Source organism: Dipteris shenzhenensis, chromosome 19 (assembly GCF_047967505.1).
Source record: "Dipteris shenzhenensis isolate YYH24624 ecotype China chromosome 19, Dip_SZ_1.0, whole genome shotgun sequence".
NCBI classification, from domain to species: Eukaryota; Viridiplantae; Streptophyta; class Polypodiopsida; order Gleicheniales; family Dipteridaceae; genus Dipteris; species Dipteris shenzhenensis.
Window position 1 is genome coordinate 20,239,597 of NC_141614.1, and position 26,773 is coordinate 20,266,369.

General features: G+C 45.4%; 1 protein-coding gene across 1 annotated transcript; it reads left to right on the top strand.

Annotated features, from left to right (window-relative positions):
- Window positions 1-938: 938 nt before the first annotated feature.
- Window positions 939-22,939, top strand: LOC147890197 (light-inducible protein CPRF2-like). The gene is made up of 6 exons (XM_087390895.1): window positions 939-2,034; window positions 20,881-20,956; window positions 21,156-21,372; window positions 21,609-21,684; window positions 21,837-21,962; window positions 22,133-22,939. Exons 1-6 carry the CDS (start codon window positions 1,462-1,464, stop codon window positions 22,559-22,561), a joined length of 1,497 nt encoding a protein of 498 aa, XP_087247021.1. The 5' UTR covers window positions 939-1,461; the 3' UTR covers window positions 22,562-22,939.
- The last annotated feature ends 3,834 nt before the right edge of the window (window positions 22,940-26,773 follow it).

A 26,773-nucleotide genomic window follows, 5' to 3' on the forward strand; every position in this document is an offset into this window, starting at 1 on the left:
CCTATTTTCATGGGCTTGCCAATGAGTGTGCTAGCTAGATTGTGCACGGAGTCTAGTTTCATAGCAATAGTGCACAAAGTCTAGTTGCATAGCAATAGTGCACAAAGTCTAGTTGCATAGCAATAGTGCACGTAGTCTAGTTGCATAACTATGTGGAAATGCACTAGGCTTTAGTCAAATGAAAAAGTTTGACTATAAGTATACTCACTTAAAAACTTGTTTTGACTTAAAGTATTGAGCTTCCTTGCTATCCAAGTATGTGTGCTAGCTAGACTATGCCTGGAGTCTAGTTGCATGCACAAAGTCTAGCTACATAGCCATGTGGAAATGCGGTCCAGGCATAATGACTGGAGTGTTTAGAGAAAACCTACAAACTATATGCAATGGACCTAACCTAACCATATACAATGAACCTAGATCATTTTCATTTTCACCTATAAAAATATATTCTCAATTTTGTGAAATCTCTACAATTTTAGGCAATTTAGTTATATTTTAGCTAAAAGATCTGGAAATTATCAAGACAAATGTTCGAAATTTGAAATCCCAAGTTTCGAGATTACTCGAGAAAAATGCTCTTGTGCGCACTCCTTTTTTTTTTAATTTAGGGAACTCATGCACCGACTCACCACCCTTGTTGGCTCTATCGGGGGGCACTTGTCCTCGGACTATGCGCTGGAAGCACCAAGATTTGAACGCGCGTCGGCGCCTTGGTAGGCGAGTGCCCTATCACTGGGTAAACACTAAACAAAGTAGTCAAATGGAAATGTTTTGACTAAAAGGATACTCAATAACAAAATTTGTTCTCAAATTAAAGCAAGAGTGATAGATAATTTATATAATTTTTGACCATGTGCAATCATTTTCTTTTTTTTTGGTAAAATCCATGTGCAATCATTTTCACTTTTGAGCTTTCCTTCCTATCCAGCTATGGTGATTTGGAGCTTCACCTGATTTCCAGCTAACCATCCTTTGCCGCCCTTTTGAGCCTCTTCACTCCATCGCACCTAAGTTTTTTCAGCTTGCAAGCTTTCCAGTGATCCTTTCGTGCCTCTGGAGGGCTCACGCAGCATCAATCCCTCGGAGTAAGAGCTTCACAGACTTCGAGAGCGTAGTTTGAAAACCAGGGCGATAAAAGGGCGGGATCTTTGGCTGAATTGCACCGGAAGAGAGGAATTCGGCAGGGGAGCGAGCAGTTCTTGCCGTCATGATTCTGTAAGAGCTTGAAAGAGGGCGAGAGAGCAGGGACACAAAAGTGCGGGATCTTTGGCTGGATTGCACCGGAAGAGGGAAATTTGGCAGGGGACCGAGCCGTTCTTGCCTCGGAAGGGCAGGAGAACAGTGAGGGATTTCAGAAATCATGGAGCAGCTCGCTTAGTTTGGCAGAGGAGATAGGTCGGGGGTTTCAGCGATTCCAGCGGAAGAATCGAATTGCGCTGCAGGGAGGGACATCATCACGGGATGGAGCGCAATTTTTCTGTGGACGACATCCTCGGCACTTTCTGGAAATTGGACACTCAAGGGGAGGGTGGCAACGCTGGGCATGGCTCGAATTTGGGGGTCGATTCGTCCCCTCGACTTCACGGAGAATCGGGCGTTAGGGGGGAGATCGGCAAGCCGATGAACCGAAGTGCTTCCGAATGGGCGTTCCAGGAATTTCTGAAAAGACATGCTTCGCTCGCTCTCGCAAAGCCTGACAGTAAGCCGTCCCCTCTTGTGGAGGAAGAAGAAGACGAGGATCGGGAAAACGATCTCAGTCCTGCTGAAGATCTCGAAGACGAGAAGGCTCAGATTTTCGACAGACAGAGCGACAATCAGGACGACTCTCCTCTTCCGACCGTCGAAATCAAGGAGAGGTCTGGCATCGTTGGAAATAATGGATTACCTGAGCAGCAAGTTTCAGGGGCTTTGAATCCGTTGTTCACAGGGTTGCGAAACGAGCTGCCCAATCTTGTTCACAACAATCCGCGGGAATATCAACGTTTCCTAAAGCAACAATTGGATCTTGCGTGCGCGGCTGTGGCTCTAGCACGGGTCTCTTTTTCTCTCTCTCTTTCAAATTCGTTAGTGTTTGTCCATTTCGCCTGCTTGATGCTTGGACTTGATTCTCATTTGCCTTCTTTTTCTTAACGTTTTTCGTTCGTCGTCAACTTGATGCTTCGTTTGATAGGGCCGTTGGTCGCACGTCTGTTTAGGGTCTTGAACTCCTTCACCCTCAAAGTCTTGTTCTAGCTTGATCAGGTTAATCAGCCATTCCAAATTATCATTTTGAGGATCTTTGGAGGCTTCGCACGAAATTTGAATGGCTCATTTGGACATTGATGCCCGATCTTCATTCTGCTTTGTTCTTCCTTTGAAAGTTGCCGAAGGCCTGTATGATACACAAAGTATCGGCCGACCTTAAAGGGAGCACCAAGCCCACTTCCTTTCTCAAGCATATGCGTCCCATACCACAGATACCCACCAGTCCAGGTGTAGGGATTTTGTACGCTTCGGCCTACTCTAGGTCTTGGTGTCCTCGAGTGTCCACCCCTGTGGGATCCTCAAATATGAGCCCATGGCTCTTATTTATAGACTCAGCCGAGGCTGTCCCTAACTTTAGGGTACTTGCACATTTGGTGTAGTATAAACTCAACCTTAGAGTTACCTAACTTTTAGGGACCTGTCATGTGCTAGGATCTAACCTTATTCTAGTGCCAGCTCATATCTCCTGAAGGGGACATAGCATCCTTTCTCACCTCAAAACTATCTTACACTACGAAGTTCTGAGTGAGAAACTCAGGAAATTGCCGCTCGATGGCTTCAACAATTTCCCAAGTGTTATCATCAGCAGACTGATCCTTCCATTTAATAAGGAACTTAGGAATACTCCTTTTTCTAATTGGCCGTCCCTTGTAATGTAGAATTGCCCTCTGCTTCGATGGGGGATATAGGTCATAAGATCCTCCAAATGAAAATGTTTCCTCAATGGACGCCACACTATGATTGCACCCAAAGCCTCTTTCAGTTGACTGACATGAAAGATTGGATGCACTTGCACCCCAGGTGGTAACTAGGCAATATCATTGATCACATGATAAGGCCGACAAAAACGAGCAGGTAATTTGTAAACCACTTAAGTTTGTGATTGCTTAAGAATCCTTGGGAATTTTCAAATAAACAAACTGGCCAATCATGAACTCTCAAGGTGAATGCTTCTGATTAGCATAAAATCTAGCTCTCTCTTGAACCGCGCTTGGCAAAAACAACTTCTCGTGTTGTTGTTGTTGCAAAGAGTTTGAAGCAGCTCAAACCTTGATGTTCTGGAGCGAATGGTCCATGGGCCCTAGGCTGAAAACCATACATGGACTCAGCTTAGTGGCTGTCTGCTTTGTACTATAACATGCGAATTCAGCCATTGGAAGATACTCTCAGATTGCTTATGAGAAACATGAGCATGAAGCATATCTTTGAGTCACTTTGTTTACCATTTGACTCTAGATGATCAGCTGAACTCCCGCTTAGCTTCGTGTCCAACTTCTTAAATTTTGGATCGCGATCACTGACGATCTTAGACTTTGGGACTGCCTCTTGTAATATAAAAAACATGGATTTCACCCCAAAAAAAAAGTGTGCATGCACGCACACACACACACATGCGCACGCACGCACACAGTCGTGTGCACGGATTGTATCTGACATGTGCTTAGGTGCACAAGACTAGCTTTGATAGCCTGGGGAGGCTAGTGGCTAGGCATGCGATTCTTAGGTTGGGTTGCAAGGGCAACACACGAGTTAGGGTTCCAGCTATTTTTATCGGCACTGGGCCAGAGCCTATATAAGGGGCCCAATGGTTCAGTTTTCATTCACGCAAGTCAGAGCAGGCCTCGGACGTGTGCTTAGGCGCACAAGACTAACTTTGATAGCCTAGGGAGGCTAGTGGCTAGGTAATGTGATTCTCAGGTTGGGTTGCAAGGGCAACGGACGAGTTAGGGTTCCAGCTAGTTTTAGTGGCACTGGGCCAAAGCCTATGTAAGGGGCCTAGTGGTTCAGTTTTAGTTAGAGCATGTCTAGCTGGTCTGGATTCTGGATCGTGTTGTGGACGCGCACCTGCTTTCTAGCGTAGCTTGGATTCCCAGCACACTCCTGAGGCCTTGTGGGCACCTTTTGGTGGTATGGGACGCTAGAAGGTTGTGGGCTGGATGGATGCAGATGTTCGTTCCAGCAGCCTAGGGAGGATGCTCGGATTCTACGGATCTTGGACCCGTGAGCATCATGGTTGGGTGGTGAGCAAGCCTGCGCCTCTCTTTGAGGTTCTATGATTGTTGTTTCGTGCTTGTGTGCAGGTCCGGATTTCTAGGAGCGATCGTGGTCATGTCAGTTTGGTATCAGAGCCACTCATGGATGGCAAATTTCTGGAGGTAATTGCGAATTCTGTTTGCATCTTCCGGGTTAGTGCAGATTTGGTTTTTTGCACTGGGTGGCTTGGAAATCCAACTGTTTCGTCAGCTGGTAGGGAAGTTGTGGTTTCCATGTGAGCGAGGATGAGTCAGGTTGGATTAGTGCCTAATTGGGAGGTAAAATAGCAATTCGATGAAGAGAGAGATGCGAATTTGTAGAAGAAGGGCATGCGAATTTTGTAGGGAGCGTTTGGGAGCTGATTCCTCTTGGTAGGAGATGCGTTGATAGGGAGAAGAGCACCAGGGTGAGGATTTCTTTTACGAAATCCCAAAGGTGCGTGGGCATGCTTGCACCTACCATGAGAGATGAGGGAAATCTCTGTCAGTTGATGGAGAAGGCAAAAAAGTAACTTTGCTTTTGTGCCAAGAAAACACTAAAAGCAAGCCACTAGATTTGGCTGGCCTTGCTTTTCAAAAGCTAGGGCACCAATTTGGATCAAAGCCTAGGACATTTGCGTTCAAATTCGGGGCATCTTTAATTCGTTGGCATTAGCCCTTGATTCGCAGGTGCTCCAGCCTCTTCTAGTCCTCAATTTTTGCTTTCATAGAACCTCCCTGCCTCTTGCCATCCCATCGCACCTACTTCTCTGTTCTTTGTACACCTTGTTTTGCTGCTGCTAGGCCGTACCATTCACTGCTGATTGGTCATACAGTTCGCAGCTGTTGGCCGTACCATTCACTGCGTGGCTGGAGTCTGGGAGTGCGTCAGCTCCTACACTGGTTCGTCAACAACGCTCAGAACTGGGCGCAGTCAATCCAGCGTGGTTTCCAGGGTTTCGACCAGTTTGGTGGTTGCTCAGCAATCTGCTTTTATTTTGTGCGCCAGAACAGTTCTCTCTAGTCCGAATCCCTTCGAGGTCTTGTAGTTTACATCCTTTTTCCTTCTGGGTATACCTTTCTTGGTTTCTTTCATGGCTGATGCAAGTAACCTCCCTAAGGCGGATCGGATTATAACTATTTCCAATCAGCCCTCCCCCATGTCTGAACGGGATATTGAAGGAGACAACTATGATGTCTATGAGGAATTGGTTACAAAGGAGGCTTTCAACCAATTCCTTACGGATTGAATGAAAAGTTTGTGCTCCTAAACTCGAGCCATGACCAGTTGTTCCAGCAAATTGTTGCCATGCAGTCCCAGCTTCAAACCTTGATCCACATGGATGCGATGGCTTCTGTTCTCGGGCCCAATATTATCCGAGCGCAATTCTCGGGGGAACAAAAGGATCGGAAGAAAGAGGTTGTGGATACCTAGCTGCATAAATAGCAGGTCCACTTCAATTTTCACCCCTACCTGCAGGACAAGCGTGTATAGTTAGCAGTTGGTTCTACTCTGGTGGAAGGAATTGAGGCCTCAGCCATCCACCTGGGCAAAGTTCGAGGAAGCCTTTAGAACTGAGTTTTAAAAAAAGGAAGATGATTATGACATTGTGGCCAAGTTTAAGGCCTTGGATATGACCAAACAGAGCGTCACTTTCAAGACCTATCTCTAGAAATTCAGTGACCTTCAGACCCGTGCTACAAAGATGAATCCGGTGACCCTTTTGGGTTTCTTTGCTGCCGGCTTGCCCGATTCATACAAGTTGCAGGTTAAGGACAATAGGAGCTCCACCTTGAAGGAGGCCATGTTAGAATTATTATTATATTCTAGCAGTGACCAATGTAATGTAATAAGTAGGCTAGGGGCACTTTCCCTCTTTAGAGGTTTTTTCCCCTAACCACAGTTAGTTCACTAAATACGGTTAGTGAAGGATAAGGTTTTGTCACTTAGACAAAACCTTTCCCTTTTCTTGTATTCAGTCACTTCATCTATTGCAATCTGACGTTCAGCTCTCTTGCTCTCTCACTCTCTCTTTCTCACATTTGGTATCAAAGCATCTGCTTCTCTCCTCGGACTTCTGCCATTGTCCGTGTGTGAGAGTGCTCTTAGATCTTGAGCTCCTGCTTTCTGGACTAGCTCCCACATCTTCTACTTCAGCTCCCAAGCTCACGTAGCTCAACCTGCGCACCAGCCTCTAGGTGTCGTACACTCTGTCGTACAACCTATGCTCCTGGACCGTACAACGTTCCGCTCATCGTCCGTACAAATCAGCCGTACGAATCAGTGCCGTATGCTCCGTTTTGAATCAGCCACTGTACCTTGGTACCTGCTCGTCCGTACAGCTGTACCTGCATCAGCATCGTACGGTGTACGGCTTTCAAATTTGCACTTTGCCGTACAATAGCGCAAGGCTTCCGTACGGTATCACTAACCTATACTGCTTCCTTCAACCGTACGTGCGCCACGCTATCAGCTCCAGTACCTACAAGCATCGTTTGAACGCTGTTGTCTGTAGCAGAAATTTGGGACTTGTGTGCATTCTGGAATAGAGAAATGCTTTTTGTGTGAAATTTGGCTCAATTTCAGCTCAACATTTGAGGCTTTTGGCATTCGGATGCATTTTGGTAGTGTACAAGCAATTTGGGATTTTTGCAGTTCTTTTTGGACTCAGTTTGAGTCACATCTAAGCACTTGGGAATTTTCATTTGGACACATTGGGAATAGAATTTACTTCTTTTGCAGATAAATTGCAAATTGAAGCTTTCAGACAATTTGCCCCTTTTTGAGTTGCAATTTCTTGCAAAAATCTGGGGCTTTTTGCTTTACACAGCAATTTCTTGCATTTTTGGGCTTTCAGGCAATTCGCCCTCTTTTGGATGCAATTGCCTTGAAGAAATTAGGGCTTTTGGCATTCTGATGCAATTTGGCAGTGTACAAGCATTTTGGGACTGTTGCAGGTATTTTTGAGTGACATTGGAGAGCATTTGCAGGATTATTGAAGTGCATTTTGAGCCTTTGACAGGCTGTGACAGTATTTGTCACTGTGGGCAGATTTTTCTTTGCAGATTTTACTTGTGCATTTTATATCCCAAGAAGGGATTTCACTTGGTTAGTCTGCTGTATTTTTTGAGATTATCTGGTGAAAATGGCTCAGAACAACTCAAATGAGGTATTCGGGGTTCTCACAGAGGAGGATAAGTGTCAGAAAACAGAAGGAAAGAATCACTCCAACCTCCAGCCAAGATCTCTCCCGCTCTAGCAACACTCAACTCAGATAACTGATCACAGATACAATACTCACTCAGAGAAAACTTAGACAGAGAGAGAATATATTCATCCACCGGATGGTGGGCAGAAAACTGGCTCCAGGAGAGCAATACAAAACTCAGCCAAGTGCTGAGACAAACTGAAGGAACTCTCTCTGTCAGAAGATACCAAATCTGAGTGCACAGCACAGCCTAAAATCTGAGTGCACAGCACAGCCTAAAACTGAGGCTTTCTGTTCTGCACTGGATACCAAAATGGAGGGAAGTGTGGGCCTTTTATAGGCACTGCCCAGGCCTACTGGTTTGGCCGACCAGCAGGGTCGGTCCCCTGACTGGTGACCGATCAGATCAGTCTGGAAAACCGGCCCTGGTCGATGGCCCTGGTTGGGCTGACTGGCCCTGCCACAGGCCCCTATAAAAGGGTGCCCTGTGCAGCCAGTCCATGCTTCTAGGAAGGCAAAGGGCCCCCCCCAAATCTCTGCTGTTTGCTGACAGCAGCCAGCCTGTGTGCTGGTTGCCAACTCTGTTTGCCTGGGTCTCTCTTTCCCATCCCTCCTTACTCTCACTGCCCCTTGTCCCCACAAAACGGGGGCTCACAGGTGGGTACAATGAGTCTCTAACACCCCCCCTCAATGTCACAACTGTGGGCCAATCCCCATGCGTTTGATGAGGTGCTCCATCTGTTCTCGAGGGAGTGCCTTCGTGAAGAGGTCGGACAAGTTGTCGGCGGTCAGGCAGTAGATAAGCTCGATCACGTCGTCGATGATGAGCTCTCGAACAAAATGATAATAAACTTCGATGTGTTTGGTCCGCGCATGGTACACTGGATTTTTGGCAATAGTTGTGCAACTCTGATTGTCGCACATCAGCACTGTCGCATTCTCCTAACACACGTCCATGTCCTCCAGAATCCACCTCAACCACAGTGTCTCACAAGCTGCTGTACACGCGGCTTTGTACTCTGCCTCTGTAGATGAAAGGGACACTGTGGGTTGCTTCTTACTTAGCCAAGAGATGGCACCAGATGCAAGTAAGAAACAATATCCTGTCGTCGACCTTCTGGTGTCCACATCACTTGCCCAATCACTGTTACAGAACCCGCCTAGTTCAATGCCTTTGGTGTAGCTGATCCCAAAGGTGCAAGTACTTTTCAGATACCTCAGCACTCGTAAACCTGCATCCCAATGATTCTTCCGGGGAGAAGCAGAGAACTGGCATAATAGCCCAACTGCATAACAAATATCAGGGCGAGTATTGGTAAGGTAAAGCAAACTTCCTACCAATCGTCGATACAAAAGAGTATCAACCGGCTGAGATGTGTCGTGAACACTTAGCTTAAGCCCGACCTCCATGGGAGTTAGTATCCTCCATCTAAAATCTCTTCAGAATTTCTCTGCAATATTTCTCCTGTGAAATGAAGATCCTGTCTTTGGCCTGCTTTACTTCAATCCCAAGGAAGTAATGTAATAACCCAAGGTCAGTCATCTCAAACTCAGACATGAGTAGCTCCTTGACCTGTGAAATCTTCTTGACATGATCACCTGTCAAGATAAGATCATCAACATAGAGGATGAGTACCAATCGCAATCCCTTCTCAATGAACAAGTAAAGGTTTGCCTCAGAAGGACTCCGACTGAGCCCTATCTTCTGAAAGAATATATCAATCCTTTGGTACCAAGCTCTGGGGGCCTGTTTCAGCCCGTATAACGCCTTCTTCAACCTGCAGACCTTTAATGGGGACACTGGATCTTGAAAGCCCGGTGGCTGCTCCACATATACCTCCTCCTCCAGGGTTCCATTAAGGAATGCGGACTTCACATCCATTTGAAAAATAGGCCACTGGAATTGGGCAGCAAGGGCAATCACTGTCCGGATAGTAACCATGCGGGCTGTGGAAGCAAAAGTTTCATCAAAATCCATGCCTTCAGTTTGAGCAAAACCTTTCACTACCAACTTGGCTTTATACTTATCCAAGTTGCCGTCGGATTTGTATTTAAGTTTGTATACCCACTTAGTGCCGATGACTTTTCGTCGAAGGGGCCTGGCCACTAAGTCCCATGTATGGTTCTTCATGATAGCATCCATCTCTGCCTACATGGCAGCCTGCCATTCGGGATTGTCTTTCGCCTCCGCGAAGGTTCTTGGCTCAACAATCTGAGCCACCAAAGCAAAATTCACGGATGGGGCCTTTTGAAGACGTTGAGACCGTCGCAATCTGGAACTGCTACTCTCAGGTAATGAGGTGACACGAGACTCTTCCAATGTCCGGAGGTACCATTGGGGCAACTTGTTCTGCTTCTTTGTGGGAGGAGGAACGGGAACTTCTGCTGGAACATCCTGCTCTTCCTGAGTATCGGGTGGAATATCAGCTTTTGATTGGGTAACCTCTTGAATGATCAACCTGGGACGGGGTGGGATTGGGGGTTGAACAATCTCCTCCTCCTCAATCTGAGGCTCCTCCTGGGGTTCAGGTTCTTTTTCCGCGAAGACAACATCCCGACTGATGAGTATTTGCTTCTTTACTGGATCGAAGAGGCGGTAGGCCTTGGATTCTTCACTATACCCAACAAAGATACATTGTCTGCTTCGGGAATCAAGCTTGGTCCTGTCTTCCTTGGGCACATGCACCCACGCGTTAGAACCAAAAATGCGGAGATGAGTAATAGAGGGCTTCTTACCATAAAATGCCTCATATGGAGTCTTGTCCTTGACGGCCTTCGTCTTGGTCCGGTTGAGAATGTGTACCGCTGTATTGATAGCTTCACTCCAATAGGCTTTAGAAAGATTCCTCCCTCGGAGCATAGCAAGCCTTGTCTCGGTGGTGGTTCTATGCTCTCTCGGCTACCCCGTTTTGCTGAGAAGTATGTGCTGTGGTGAGTTGTCGCTTGATCCCATGCTTGCGACAAAATGTATTAAACTCACTTGAGGTGAATTCTCCCCCCCCTGTCTGTGCGAAATGTCTTGACATCCACCCCTGTCTCCTTTTCAACTCTAGCCTTCCAGTCTTTGAATTTCTCAAAAGCCTGAGACTTTTTAGCCAAACAATGTACCCAAGTCATTCTACTGAAATCATCCACAAAGAGAAGTGAATACCTGGATCCTGCCCATGATGCAGTAGACATTGGACCACAAATGTCAGCGTGAACCAACTCAAGTGGTTTGCTGGCCCGAAACGAAGCCTCTTGTGGGAACTTATCCCTGTGCTGCTTGCCTTCTAGACAAGCCCTACAGACATCATCCTTGCCTGTAATTGGTGGAAGTCCATCCACCATCTTCGACTTTGACATTTCAGCCAAGATTCCATAGCTGACGTGACTGAAGCGCTCATGCCAAAGTTTGGACTTTCCGTGATCATCATGAACCAACATTGCACTGAGACGGTACAGTCCATCCTCTTCAACACCCTGTGCCACCACTTGCCCACTCCCTTTGGATGTCACGGTAACCTTGCCATCTTGAAAAAGAACTGCCATGTTGTTTTTGTCCATCTGACTTACAGATAGTAAATTCTTGCAAAGGTCGGGTACATAAAGTACTCCAGAGATATCCTTCTCCTCACCTGCCGTGGTAATGAAGGGAATGCTACCTATGCCCTTCACAGGACATGTCCGGCTATCCCCGACAGAAACTTTGGAATCCGGGTGTGTACTTTCCATGGTTTTGAACCACGTCCTTCTGTTGGACATGTACTTAGAAGCACCGCTGTCAACATACCAACCCTCTTTACCTTCACTAACTGCATAAGCTGAACAATGTTCACTGAGTAAGAATAACTGTCCAGTTGTCACATTGGCAGAATCACTCTTAGGCTCTTCTTTGTTTTTGGCTTCTCTTTTCCGCTTTTGATCCGCCTTCTTCTTCCGGCATTCTTTGGCGGAGTGGCCAAGCTTTTCACAGTAAAAGCACTTCATTTTCTTCTTACGTTCAGCGTCCTCTGATTTCTTGGAATCCTTTGACTTGCCTTTGCCAGGCTTGTCTTTGGCAACCAATGCCTTTTCGTCGGTTTGCCTAAAGAGTTTCTCTCGAGCCTCCTCCTGAAGTAGGAGTGGACAAAGCTCCTCAAAGGTGATTGGCTTTGTCCGTTGACCCGCAGTGACCGTAGTCACAAAACTTTTGAAACTCCGTGGCAACTTGTGGAGTGTGAGTAATGCTAATTGACTCGTGTCCACCTTCTGACCAACCGCTGCGAGCTGGTCCCGCACAACTTTCACCTTTGTCAGATGATCATGCACACTATCACCCTCATTCATATCAAGATTATAAAGCTGATGCTGCAGTGTGATGATACGAGCTGTATTATCGGTTTCATACAGCTCCTTCAGTATGGTCCATGCCTCTGAAGACGTCTCTGCCAACTGGATATGAGGAATCATAGCATCTGCTATTGTGCCTATAAGCATTGCTAAGGCTTGAGCATCCCTCTCTTCCCATGCACAGAGTTCATCCGCATCTGCTTCAGCTAGAACTTCACCTCTTGTCCACAATGTCCTCCGGCTTTTCTTCGGTCCCATTCACTATCTTCCACAACCTCCGTGCCAACAGATGGCTTCGGATCTTGACTTTCTAGATTGGAAAGTTCGTACCATCGAGCTTTCCAGCTTCACCGAAATTAGGGATAAATGAAGAAGGAAGATGACTGGAGAAGGAGGAAGGACGAGCAATGGATGTAGAGGCTTCTGATCGCTGATCCATCTCGGTGAATAGCTAAAAAATTGAATAACTGAAACAGAAATAAATGAACTGACCTTCTGTACTAGACTGAGCTGAAAACAGAGTTGCCTTACTGCCAAGGAACTCCTTCCTTCAGAGAGTGTTTTTGATGAGGAAGAGTCGAGAGCCTATGGCTCTGATACCATGTTAGAAAACAGAAGGAAAGAATCACTCCAACCTCCAGCCAAGATCTCTCCCGCTCTAGCAACACTCAACTCAGATAACTGATCACAAATACAATACTCACTCAGAGAAAACTTAGACAGAGAGAATATATTCATCCACCGGATGGTGGGCAGAAAACTGGCTCCAGGAGAGCAATACAAAACTCAGCCAAGTGCTGAGACAAACTGAAGGAACTCTCTCTGTCAGAAGATACCAAATCTGAGTGCACAGCACAGCCTAAAACTGAGGCTTTCTGTTCTGCACTGGATACCAAAATGGAGGGAAGTGTGGGCCTTTTATAGGCACTGCCCAGGCCTACTGGTTTGGCCGACCAGCAGGGTCGGTCCCCTGACTGGTGACCGACCAGATCAGTCTGGAAAACCGACCAGGGTCGGTCCTGGTCGATGGCCCTGGTTGGGCCGACTGGCCCCTATAAAAGGGTGCCCTATGCAGCCAGTCCATGCTTCTAGGAAGGCAAAGGCCCCCCCCCAAATCTCTGCTGTTTGCTGACAGCAGCCAGCCCGTGTGCTGGTTGCCAACTCTGTTTGCCTGGGTCTCTCTTTCCCATCCCTCCTTACTCTTACGGCCCCTTGTCCCCACAAAACGGGGGCTCACAGGTGGGTACAGTGAGTCTCTAACAATAAGTTGGATGGCACCAACTACTCCTTGTGGAGTTTCATGGTTCGCAATATCTTGGTTGGCAGACATCTCTTTCCAACCCGTCTTTGGCTATCGCAAAATGTATTTCTCGGCCTTTGTCTATGGCTCCTATGCTGGCACAAGCTTTCAAGCTGCAAACAAATGTCACGGCATCTGGAGAAAGACCCTCCAATCGCATCTGTTCAAAGCAGTTCAGTGCTTCTTTACCAAGCCCCTGCTCTGCGTATCTTGTGATTAATGCAGTCCATGAAACCTCGTTTCGAATTGGCAGCTTGTCAAAAGCTTCTTGTGCTTCTCCAATCATGCCAAATTTCACATGCATATCCACCAAGCTGGCACCAACAAAAAGATCTCTTCCAGCCCCCTTCGGGCAATCTCGGCATGTGTTTCTCGTCCCTTGTCTATGGCTCCTATACTGCCACAAGCTTTCAAGACGTAAACGAAGAGACTACATCTCGAACTGGCAGCTTGTCAAACACTTCGCGTGCTTCTGCAAGCAAGCCCCATTTGGCATACATATCCACTAGAGTGCTGCCAACAACATGATCTCTTTCCAGCCCCCTTCTTGCAATCTCGAATTTATGTCTCTTCCTTTGGCTATGGCTCCTATGCTGCTACAAGCTTTCAAGCTGGAAATAAATGTGACAGCATTTGGAGAGTGACTGTCTAATTTGGTTCCCCCACTGAAACTCAGAATTTACAGCAACCTCTGCCAAATCCACATGTACAGATTCAGCCCCCAAAGAAATTCAAGAGATACACGCAGCCAAAACAGTCCCGCATTGGTTGCTTCAGACTCTCAGGGAGAGTAAGCTTGAAGCTCCATTGCCTGGCAGAACTCGTAGTGCAGTAAGGCACATGGGGGGGGCTCTTTCAATTGAATAAGCTTATGCAGGTACTCTTCTTGATGAGGAGGAGCCTGAGACATTTGAAGAAGCAAAGGATAATGTGCATTGGATGAATGCCATGCACGATGAATTGCAGTCCATTCATGAAAATCAGACTTGGGATGTCGTGGATTTGCCACCAGGTAAGAATGCCATAGGTACACGTTGGGTTTTCAAAGTCAAAAGAAAGCCAGATGGGTCCATTGATCGGTACAAGGCAAGGCTGGTTGCAAAAGGATATGCTCAGAAAAGGGGCATAGATTATGAGGAGACTTTTGCTCCTACATCCAGAATGACCACCATCAGGTCAATTATAGCAATGGCTGCAAATTTTGAATGGAATGTTCATTAGCTGGACATTAAAACAGCTTTCCTTAATGGAGACTTGTTGGAAGAGGTTTATGTTAAACAACCTCCGGGCTTTTAAATTTCAAGAAATGCACATCAAGTATGCAAGTTGAATAAAGCTTTGTATAGGCTGAAACAAGCCCCATGTGCATGGTATGCCAAAATTGATGCCTTTCTAACCAGCAAGGGGCTGCACAATAGTCCAACTGAGAGCACCCTCTACATCAAGAAGGATGGGGGGGATATTTTGGTCATCATTCTTTATGTAGATGACATGCTGCTCACCGGATCAAATGAGGAAGTAATTGCAGATTTCAAAGTCCAATTGAAAGCTACATTTGATATGTTAGACTTGGGCTTGCTGCCTTTTTTTGGGGATCCAGTTTATTCAAGAGAAACGTGGCATTGTTATGTCTCAATCCAAGTATGTTCAAAAGCTCTTGGACAGATTCAACATGCATGATTGCAAGTCTATGTCCACTCCCATGGAGCCGGGGCTGAAGCTTACAATGCATGATGCGGGTGAATTAATTGATGTCACACTCTATAGCTAGGCTGTCGGATGCCTCATTTATCTCTGCAATACAGGACCTGATATTCAGTTTTCAGTTTCTCAGGTGAGCAGGTATATGCACAGCACAAAGATTATGCATTGGCAGGCTGTAAAGCACATCTTCTGTTACTTGCAAGGTACAAAGTCTTTTGGCTTGATGTTTCCCAGGGGGGGTGACTTGCAGATGCATGCTTACAGTGACTCAGATTGGGCTGGAGACTATGATACTAGGCAGTCCACCAGTGGAAATTGTTTCTTTCTAGGACATGCTTGCATTTCTTGGTTGAGCAAAAAACAATCTACAGTGGCTACCTCCTCATGTGAAGCTGAGTACGGGGCAGCTTTCAGAGCGACAGTTGAATGTGTTTGGCTGCGTCGTTTGTTTGCTGATCTTCATCTTTCACTGGAGGGTCCTTCTCCGATTCTCATGGATAGTCAGAGTGCTATAGAAGTGGCAAAGAATCCTGTGTTTCATGCTCGCATGAAGCACATTGAGGTTCACTATCACTGTGTCAGAGAGAAGTTGCATGCAGGAGAGATCAATACGATCTATGTGTCAACACATGACAATGTTGCAAACATCTTCACCAAAGCACTTCCACGTGAAAAGTTTGAGGCATTTTGCAGTGCCCTGAACTTATCTCCTTTTGGTGATCGATCATTTCCTTGTATATGACATTGGCACTGCAGGGGGTGTTAGAATTATTATTATATTCTAGCAGTGACCAATGTAATGTAATAAGTAGGTTAGGGGCACTTTTCCCTCTTTAGAGGTTTTTTCCCCTAACCACAGTTAGTTCACTAACTACGGTTAGTGAAGGATAAGGTTTTGTCGCTTAAACAAAACCTTTCGCTTTTCTTGTATTCAGTCACTTCATCTATTGCAATCTGACGTTCAGCTCTCTTGCTCTCTCACTCTCTTTCTCACAGGCCATACATTTCGCACGCATTTATGATGATACGATTGTCTCGACCAAGAAGTTGACTACACCCGAGACCCAGAACAAGAGAAAGTTCTTCAATGCAGCTACTAGCATCGGAGAAGTGAGATCTTCTGAGCCTTCTTCTCAGAAGAAGCAGAAAACTGCTAAGGACAGCAAGGAGCGCTTCCTCCGTTCGCTTCGGCTTCGGCTTCAGAAGGATTTGTGAGGAGCGTGGGCATACCCAAGCTGATTGCCCGAAGAGGCCCAGAGCCTCAGAGGGACCTACACTACTGGGCTTATGGTGAGATCCAAGGGACATGGATTCACATTCTTTTTGACCTCGGTAGTTCTCACAACGTTGTTAATTACAAACTTGTGCAGAAGCTACAACTGAGTACGAGGCCTAGTGATCAGACCTACGAGATGCAGCTTCTAGTTGGGAAGTAGTTTTGGGATTGCAAGGTGGATCGACTTCCCATCCAGATTCAAGCCTCTATGCAAATAGTTTGGAGTGCTGTGTTATGCACTTGGATCATGTAGACTTGTTGTTGGGCATTGAACCCATCATGTCCAATTTGATTGGGAAGCCCATACCCTTACACTCGGATCAATTCCTCCCAGGTCAACTTATTCACCCTACCACTGGTGATCAAAGATGAATATAAGGCTCCGTACTACTGAGAGGATAACCGGGATAGTAGAGTAATGGCCATGTCCTCTAATGAAATCCGCTTCCCTACCTGGAGGACCTCCTGCTGAAGTTCTTCTAACTTGTTGATGTGTTTCCGCATCAATGAAGACTTCTTGGGATCCAACCACCTCATCTGGACCTCCAATGAGACCCTCTTCATTATACTTTTGGCCTCTGTCATGTTCTTCACGTGATTAATCACCTGAGTACTGTTAAGAAATATAAATGATCTTACCTTGGCATTAAGACGGTCCCACAGCTGGGATAGAATCTCGGCCTCCTTCCAAGTCAAGATGCCAAGGTCCTCTGCTAGGGTACCTGGTCGGGCAACACCTATCAAGACGAAATCTGCCATGTCGTATGACTGTAACACAGATTCCATCATCACCCACCAAACGCCGTAATTGAGCCTATCCAATTGCTGGTCAACTGGGAAAGTGGGCAAAACAAAGTGGGCAACACTGGAATTCTAGTCTTGTTCTCTGCCATGTCAGACAAAGTCGCCATGTCTAAGAGAAGAGGATGATGAACTGAAAGAGAAGGTGGATGGGATGGAAGGAATTGAGGGTTGAAGAAAGGAGAAGGTGGGCTGACAGCCCAATGTACCTTCACACCTTGATTTCCGTCCCTCGTCTCTGATCCGAAAACACCCTTCAAAGTCACCCTTCGCTGGTCACCCGAACAGCCCACTCCGCTCCTCCTCAAAGACACCTCCGAACAGCACCCTAATCCTCCTCTTTGTGTGTTGGCTCAACACTCCCTGTGCCCCTCGGGTCTCAAGCCAATTGTGGCTCTGATACCATGTGAGAAGTGCAGTGGAAATGAACAGAAGAGAGAGAGAGAGAGAGAGAGAGAGAGCACGCCTCACACACACACACACAAGGAGAGAAAGGAGAGAGAAAGGCACAAGAGAACTGCAAGTGACCTCTGGAGAAAACCCCGCTACAACTGGGGAAAAACCTCGGAAACAACGGGCTGCTCGAGAGCTCAGTACACACAGCTCAACAACCAAGTGAACTGGGAGCACGAGGGAGTGGATGAACTGCTCCACTACCCTGCTCCTCAAGTGATGCTGTGGGCTGGCTCTGCACCTCTGCCAGGCTCCACTAGATGGTGGACTGAACTGCTCCACTGGATGCACTAAGAACTTCTGCAGCTCCAGAAGATGCTCTGAGGGGGGCCTATATATAGCCCCTCACCCTGCTCCAGTTGGCTGCAGCATGCAGGCCGACTCACTGCCCCTATGTGGGCCGACTCCAGCTCATAGGGCTGGGCACACAGCCCTATAAAAGGGTACCTAGGGGCCGACCCCCTACAGCATATGGGCCGACCAGGCCAGGTGGGCTGATCCACCTTATAAGAAGGGATCAAGCCCCCTACTTCATGGCCAGCAAGGTGGCTGACCTATTAAGTGTAGCTACTGCCACCCATTGGCAAGCTCAACTCTTGGAGCAATGCCATGGCATTGTAAAAAAGAATGTCATTGGTGGACCCATGATAGATCCTCTTATGAGAATCCGATCATGAGGACTAAAAGACATAGTAGATACATTACAACTGTCACGATTGAGATTGCTGTCGACATACCTAAAACCTTCACCTTTCCTATGTGAGCAGGAGCCATACCTCCCTTCTTTGGAGGTTGTTATGACGAAGAAGGGCAATCTTTGGTTCTGTGCCATGGCTGATTACACTTGAAATACAAAGAATTTCCTTAGCTTTTGTGAGGTCCACAAAAACTTTACATGGCTACTTGCGCTTGAAAGGCGGCGCATTGTATGTGTTGATGTGGCCCCTTTTCACTCGATTTTTCTTTTGGCCCTCATCCGGATCTTGCGACAACAATGGACTTGGTGCACCTTCATCTCCTCGAGAGGTGGTAGTATCGTTGAAAGTCTTGGAACAATGCATGTCATCTTCCAAGATCTCAAGTTTGTTGCACATCACCTCATTTTGGTAGTCTTTTGGAAGACCACTATAGAAGAATAGCGCCAGACTTGATCAAAGAAGGTAGGAAACTTAAGCTGAAAAAGATGGAACCCAAAGGCGGTTCAAAGGTGTGGGATCAATGCATACCTGAAGCTAGTTTGAACATACAAGGATATGAGAAAGCACTGAGTTTTGACATTCTAGTGATGCACCGCATCGATGCATATAGGGTGTCTTTTGCTTATGATTGGTCAGTATTTTGAGATTATATTCTGACATCAATGGCCGTATGGCCAAGTATTGTAAAACCACTGCAAATAATAAAGAGAGGACAACCTCTGTTTGGTGAGTCATCTTCTTTTATTATTTTCCAATTCAATGGAAATTGATAGTTCTATGCATGTCAAAATTTTCATCGTTTTCATGTCATGGTCATACACGACAAGTGCCAAAAAAGACGTTTAATTTATGAATAGAAGACGCAGTGAATTCCAAAAATTCAGTTTATAATAATCATAATGAATTTCTGAAATTTTGGGACAGCAAGGGTATTGGTGTCGAAATCAGCCCATTCCATGGATTTGGAGTGTGGTAAAGTGAACTTTGGACCAGCAAGCAAGGTTGTGGAGTCAACCCAAGAAGATGGTTGTTAGCTCTGGCTCCTATCTCACACTGCTGGCATCTCAAGCAAAGTGTTAAATAAGGAGTTGAAGGATCTTTCCTTTCACCCCCTCCCCCCCAAAAAAAACTCTGTGTGTGTGTGTGTGTGTATTTTCACTTTTAAAAAAAATGTGCGCGCCTGCGTGTGTGTACACACACACAACATACATACATACATACATGTATGTATGTATGTGCACTGTGTACACACACACAAAATATATATGTATATGTGTGTGTGTGTGTGTGTGTGTTTGTGACATCCACCTCTGCACTTGGGTGCACGGTGACACCTGGCTACATCGACAAGCAGTAGTAGGTCCCTAATCTGGGTGATTTTGTTATGCCGTGACCCCATTGGGAGCCCTAGTCCAGGGACAGTCAGGCACGAGCTATGTAGGTCAGTCTCTCAAGCCTTAGATCATCCTTGTTTCGCTGGTACCCACTGGAGAACTCAGTAGGTTACTGTTTCCATCTTAGAGTTTAGTTATCAGCCTAGGGTAGGAGCCTAGAAGGGGCCCCCAAGGGCTGGCCTAAGTGAAGAGGGCAGGTGTCACGGGCATCACAGCCCGTGGACATGCTGGACTGCCACGCAGGCAGCCAGCTCAGCAACAGCCACGCTGGCAGCCACGTCACCAGGCTACAACGTGGACTGCCATGCAAGCAGCATGCAGGAGCAGTCACCGTAGGCGCAGGATCTGCCTCGTGGCAGCAAGTGCTGACACGTGGACTGGGTGGGATGCCATGTCAGCAAGTCGGGTACCAGCAGGGGTCAGTGCAGTATGCTGCAGTTGGTCAGTTCTAGGACCAAGGAGGCCTATAAAAGGCAACTCCTTGGTCCCTCATTTCTCATTCAGTCTTGGGCCTTCTAGTGCTTGGCAAAGGCAGCCAAGAGCCCAACAGCAGACCAGCAGGGTAGCCCTTGGCCTACAGGGATCATCAGTGAGAATTCACCTCCTCTCTAGTGTGTCTAGTACAGTTTTGTAGTGAGGGTTTCATCCGTTCATACAGTTGTATTCAGCCCTTTGGGCATGCATACATTCAGTTATATATTTCCTCTTTGGAGGCCCGCTATATTCTCTCCCTTTGATTCTCTCACTCACATCCACAGCATCACTTGTGTGTTGAGTGCATCATCTATTGAGGAGACCCACCACTGGAAAAGGCATGATGATCTCTCCCTTTGAGGGGTCCCTTGCGCATTCATGCATATTCTTATAGGCTTTTGTGCCATGTTTGTAGAAGTGATTTAGATCAATAAGCCTTTATCTACAAAGATTTATTGATTGCAAGAAGATCACTTTCTATGATAGTATGCAGGCACTTGTAACTAATAGTTGATCCCTAGCATTTCCGAAAGACGTACAGTTGTTGTGGTGCCTCTGTGACCTATGCTTTTTAAAATGTGCCTCTCGTTTTGTTGGACAGTCATTCTTCTTCTACATGCCTATAGTAGGGCACTACTTAGCTATGTGGAGAAAAGCACCGGCTTTGTGTTGGGTTGCATGTATTATTGATCTCACTTTCTCTTTTCGATTCTATGAAATAAATAAAAATCACAAATAACAATTACACATTTTTAAGGACATAATTTATGTCGTGAAATCAGCCTTTGCCGTCGTCACTATTTGAACTCATGTTTCTGTTGCTTTGTAGTATTCATTCAAACAAAATGGCTATAGCACATATTAAAGTAGGCCCACTGACATACATAAGCTAGTGCCTAATTTGAAAAGACACAACACCTTATACCTTACTCCCCCTGCTCTGTTCTATACGGTTTATGGCTAGTTCTGAAATACCTGCCCCCTTTGGTGTAGGTGTGCAACAGTCACAAGGGAGTATATCTTCACCTGCATCACGCGGTCAACTAGCAACAGTTCCAAAAGCTGAACCTGATATCCAAGGTACTTCTAAAATGTTAATCAATTTGCTTGCTTGTTGACCCTGCCATCGACAGTACTTTCAGTTTGTTCACCCTGCAAAGAGGATTAAGTTGAACAATTGAGCTCAGCTCAGGATCTGTTTTAGCATGCCCCTTTCTTGGGGTGGGTGTTATATGATAACAACTGCAAAAGCTGACTTATTGGATACTGCAATACACAGAGGCCAGTCACGCTAGGGAAGTAGACAGAAGTGCTTCTGGACCCATTGGAATTCCAGCATTGCCTCCGAAGCCAAAAGGAAGAGCGGTGTTTTCTATGATAGCAGGGATGACAACTAGTGGATCTTCTCAGGAGCCATCTGATGATGAGGATGCGGAAGCAGAATTAAGCCTGAGTGAACAGGGTATGGACCCCAGTGCTATCAAGCGAGTGAGAAGGTGATGAACCTCTTAGAAACTGTACATTGATATTTTTCCAGGTGCAGGTTTTGATCTCAAAGAAACTATGTGCACTATGTTATTCATAAAGGATTAGGGCCAGTTTTAATCTAAAGAAACTATGTGCGCTATGGAATCCGTAATAAAATTGGGGATTGGGGGCCCAGGGCCCCTGGTTTTCAGTTTGTTCGATTGGGACAAATTTTGATGATGCTAAGTGATGTGTTTATTGGCAGAATGTTGTCCAACAGAGAGTCCGCAAGGCGATCAAGGAGGAGAAAACAGGCACACATTAGTGATTTAGAGCAGCAGGTCTGGCTAGCATCATATGCGTTCCTTTTCGTTACAACTTGTTTGTGTGTTCTTCTTCTTCTTACAGATGCCTTAAATAATAACCCATATCTTGTTTTGGGTGTTGTCAGTTTAGTGGCTCATTCGCCTCATGAATATTTGGCTGGCTACAGGTTGCACAGTTAAGAGTAGAAAATTCTTCCTTGTTCAAGAGGCTAACTGAAATCAGACAAAGGTTAAAGGATGCTGCAGTGGACAATCATGTTCTTAAATCAGATGTAGAGGCACTTAGAACAAAGGTAGGTCTGCTTGTCAGTTTCTGCGAGTACATACTTGAAGACCTATCTTTATTTCGAATATAAAGTTTTATGCTCTTTGAACATTAACACATAGTTTTAGCCTTTTCGAGGCAACTTTTGAAGTATACAAGAAAAGACGTGTTCAGCTTAAATGCTTCCTCTCTTTGCAGATGAAAATGGCAGAAAATATGGTAACGCGGTCTGCTGCTGCTCATCAGGGCACAAGTCAGTTTGCCTTGAGCACTTCACAAGTTCCACGAAATTCAAATCAGACTGCACAAGTGAGATATTCAGCTGACATGCATGATGGCACGAATACTGAGGTACAAGGGGATGCTTACATCTTCATGCCTCTAGGGCAAGTGTCAGCTACAAATCACGGTTCTACTCCAAGAAGCGCTGCAAAGTTTGGGTCTGATGTACAACAGCACGTGGGGAGTAAAATGGGACGAACACCTTCCATGCAGCGCGTTGCAAGTTTGGAACACCTTCAGAAAAGGATAAGGGGTGGGGTTGCATGCAGTTCTTTGTCTTGGGGAGGTGGTTGGGATGTGGACAGTGCGTATACGTTGGGACAAGGTGCTATTGGTGAGCATTGAGCATTAAAGGCCAACAAATCGAGTTGGTTCTCTCTCTCTTTTTTTCCTTTTTCCTAGTGTTATCTTGTTCCTTTTGTTTTTTTCCCTTTTCTTTTGTGGGAGCTGCATTAATCTCTGTCTTGTGTCCCCTCCCCATGATACACAATGATTTGAATTTCTTTATTTGTTTCTTTGTTTTTCACCTTAGACCTTTCTGCATCTTTTGATATACAGAGTGCAACTTATGCTCAGGTATGGATGAGAATAGAAGCGTTAAAAAGTGCCTCCCTCGTGATTTGGCTTTAATTTGTACCTCATTCTTCCTCCGCTTCTTCTCTGCCTTTGTTCCCCCACCCCTTTTACCCATCCCCCCCCCCCACCTCCTCTTTGATTGGGCTCTCTCATTTTGCCTTATCTTCCAATAATAATCATCAGCTTCTTAAACTTGGTGCTTTCTAGCTTTTTGAGGATATCTTGTTATGAAGCTTGCTTCTTTTTATTGCACTTTGTGGCTGCCTTCGAAGCCTTTAAACTGAAATGGACTTTTTACTTGAGAGCAACCCACACAAGACAAACGATGTACAATAGTTTCACCTCTTGGCTACTTGAATGTGTATAATATTCTCCTTTCACAAGCAATTGACTAGACACTTCAAGGTTTGTAGTGGCAGTTGTTGATTTATTCAATAGGGGATTCATTGGGAAGCAGATGAGTATCTGTTGGAGGCTATCCTTTTGGAGACGAAATGGAAATTCTCTGTATGAAAAGTCCAAGTTTTACATATCATACACAGCTATTTCTTTTGGCTTGTCAATTTCTCGAGTTTGTTATGTATGATAGTATTCAATCATTCGGCATCATTGTTGCAAATTATGCCTAACATTTCTTAGGACCTAATGTAGCTTTTAACCTTGTGTTTGAATTTAGATTAGATGAGAGAGTTCAAGGCAAAGAATCGGAGTAAAGTCACTCAAGTACATATATCCATCTTTTTAGGAAATTGGTGTCTACGATTTTGCATTGTCTAAATATTGCTTCCAAGGAGCTTCACTTCCCTTTTCAGATTGAACATTCTGTAGAAGGGGCTTTCTTGCTTGCCCCTTCGCTGCTTAACTTCTTGAGCAACGCGTCCCCCTGTTGGATTAATAGTTGTTAGGTGGGCCATAGGTTTACTCTGCAAATTGAGTCCCCTCTACATCATCTTTTATGAATTTAGCATGCAACACCATTTCTCACCATCATAGATGGCATCAAGAGTGAGGGGCGATGTGATGTGATGTTGTGCCAAGGTTCATTGTGGTAGAATCCATCCTCTTAAGGAGGTTTGAAACATAATTTTCGTGACAAATTTTGCCATGCATAATGCTTTTGACAGGAGTGTTGGATGGTACTTATATAATATATCCATTTATTAAATTCATGATGAATTATTAGTCAAAATCTAGGGAAAATGTGGTTTTTAGGCTTATTTAATGCATTTGGGAACCTAGGCTCACACCATACATCAAATGGATTTAGAATGTAAGGGTTAATGGTGGTGGTCATCGAGCATAATTTTGGTGGACCTTGACAAACATGAAGATCTTGAACAAACGTGTGCGTAAATCGATTATGAGGGTTATCTGTAATGGTGTGCTTTTAGGGGCTTGATTTTGGTGTCTTTTGGGCATATTGTAGTAGTCTCGTGCTTTAGCATGGAAGAGCTTCAACCTATGCAATACACATTAGCTTATCAACGAGATACATCTCAATATGCATTCCATTTCTTATCATTGATTTTATCTTAGTCGAATGTAAGTTCCTAATATCAGCTCATTGCTCCATTGGTACATTTGTATTGTATCTACTTTGAGAATTGCCTTCTATTCTTTGCATTCCATTTCTTATCATTGATTTTATCTTAGTCGAATGTAAGTTCCTAATATCAGCTCATTGCTCCATTGGTACATTTGTATTGTATCTACTTTGAGAATTGCCTTCTATTCTTTGCAACTTTTTTCCTCTTGTTTACGGTTTTCGACCTTTTTCTTTTTGCTTTTAGCATTTCCTTTCCATTTTCTTCTCTTTCCCTCTATGTTTTCTTGTATTTGTGTCCTTGCTCACTCACATGTGTTGTGAGTGCAAAAAAAAAAGCATGGGTATGGTGTAATTGAACTTGTTTTCACTCCGAACATACAATTCAATGTTTTTAAGTCTCACTAACATATGCCACTCAATGCTAAAAGATCCAAGTCCTTTCACACAAAGCAACTCTCCTTTGGTTTTAGCATCTATGGCACTTGAAATTGGAGATCCTGTCAAGATCCACTTCAAGTAGAAGTGTGTATAGGGAGTAAAATGCAACAATACACCAAATGTATTTCTTTGATTGCACACTAAAGTCTTCTCTAAATTCCATATTCTTTGCATGCTCTATGGATTTGCTCATAAGTGTAATGCTTACCCTCTCCAACCTGTGGAATCGTGGCAAACACCAAAGTCAAACAAGGAGAACAAGCAAACCTCAATCTCAACGCATGAGCAAGAAGAGAGCTGGTATTTCTTAAAGGTTGCATACAACAATGAAGACCAAGTCAACTACTTAGCCTTTTATACAAGTCACCTTTTGAAGGGAGGGCCAACCCTATTCCTTGTACCATTCTCTCTCTCTCCCTTTTGTTACTACCACTTGGGCCCATATGGCACCAAGGCATATGCTGATCTTTTTAACCTTCCCTTTGTATCCAAATGGCTCTTGTGTTATCCATATACGGGATCCAAATGTCTCTTGTGTTATCCTTACCAATTTGGACAATCCCAGTGACTACTTTGAACTTGAGCCATTTTATGGCTCAAAACCCATAGGCTTTGGATGGGCCAGATCCGTCAACATGCTCAATGGCTGTTAACATGTCCCCCTTCCTATTGCTGAGTCGCCCTCGGATTAGCTGCACTACAGTAAGTGGACCGTGGAGAAAGGCATAGCGGTCCAGTTGTCGTGGGGTAATCCTTGTGAAATAAGACTGGTACTTCCAGAAGTGCGTGGCATGCATGTTCTAATGTGATGGCGATGTAGATTTCGGGCCTAAAGGTACATGCACAGGTCTTGAAATTAGGAGGGGCCAATGTCAGGGTCGAAGACAATCTAGTTGTTGAGATTGTGAAGTTTGTCGTCGACACTATGGGCAGGGAGATCTCGGAGCAGCATGAGGATAAGGCGATTGAAGCGCATTGCGACTAGCACCGCGGGATTAGGTACCGAGCCGTAAGTATCGTTGAATGACTGAAGGTGAAAGAAAAATACTTCTTGAGTCATCTCCTTGGGGAAGTTACACTTAGGGAAGTTGTATATGATATTTGTATCTTCTTTTGTAGCTCCGTGAATGGGGCCCATGTCCATCGTCGTTCCATGGGCATATAGAGAGGATGGATTTGCTGCTCCAGGGTTGCGCTATGATAATAGCACCAAAATTTCTCCTCCTTAACCGTAGCAAGATATTGAGGGCTTTGTCTGGTAGGTCAACATGAGCATTGGATGACATGGACTGGGAGCTCTCGTTTTGTGCGGTGCTAGTGTTGGAGGCGTGGGAGGAATACTCGGGCTGGTTTGTGCAAGGAGGGGAAGGTGAGATGGGATTGACGAGTGGTGGAGGGTGCGGGATTTGTGTGGTTTGTGAGACCGGGGTTAGGAATATTCGTGGGTGGGGTGGTGGCATTGAAGACTAAAATGGCTTCCTTACCATCCTCCTTGGTGACAACTTTGGGATATGCTACATGAATGCTTCAAAATTGCTAACCAGCGACTCTTGTGAGTCCTGGAGCGCTTGTAGCACCCTGTTGAACAAAATAATGATTCCGAGGGGGTGGTAGGTCATGTAGTGATACGCAGCTAATTGCATTTGAGTTTGAACTGTTGAAGCATGGCCATAGGTCTACATCCAATCTCAGTGTCATCCCCTATGCTTTCAAGAGTACATACCCATGGACTCAGTTCTTTGGGCTTGGCTAATTGCATCACATCATCCTCATGTTGATGTTGAGGATCAACAAAGGAGCTGTCTAACCATTCTAGGTCCAAGATCTCTATAGACAAGTTCTCAAACTCCATTCTCCATGACGGACTCTCGCCTACTGGTCTTTTGGAATGGCTCAACCAAGTACCAATGGTTTTTCCTTCTAGCACTGCATAATACTCAACTTCCACTCCTTGGTAGTGGGGCTAAGTCTTTCTCCTTGTGCTCTGTGCTCCTGTT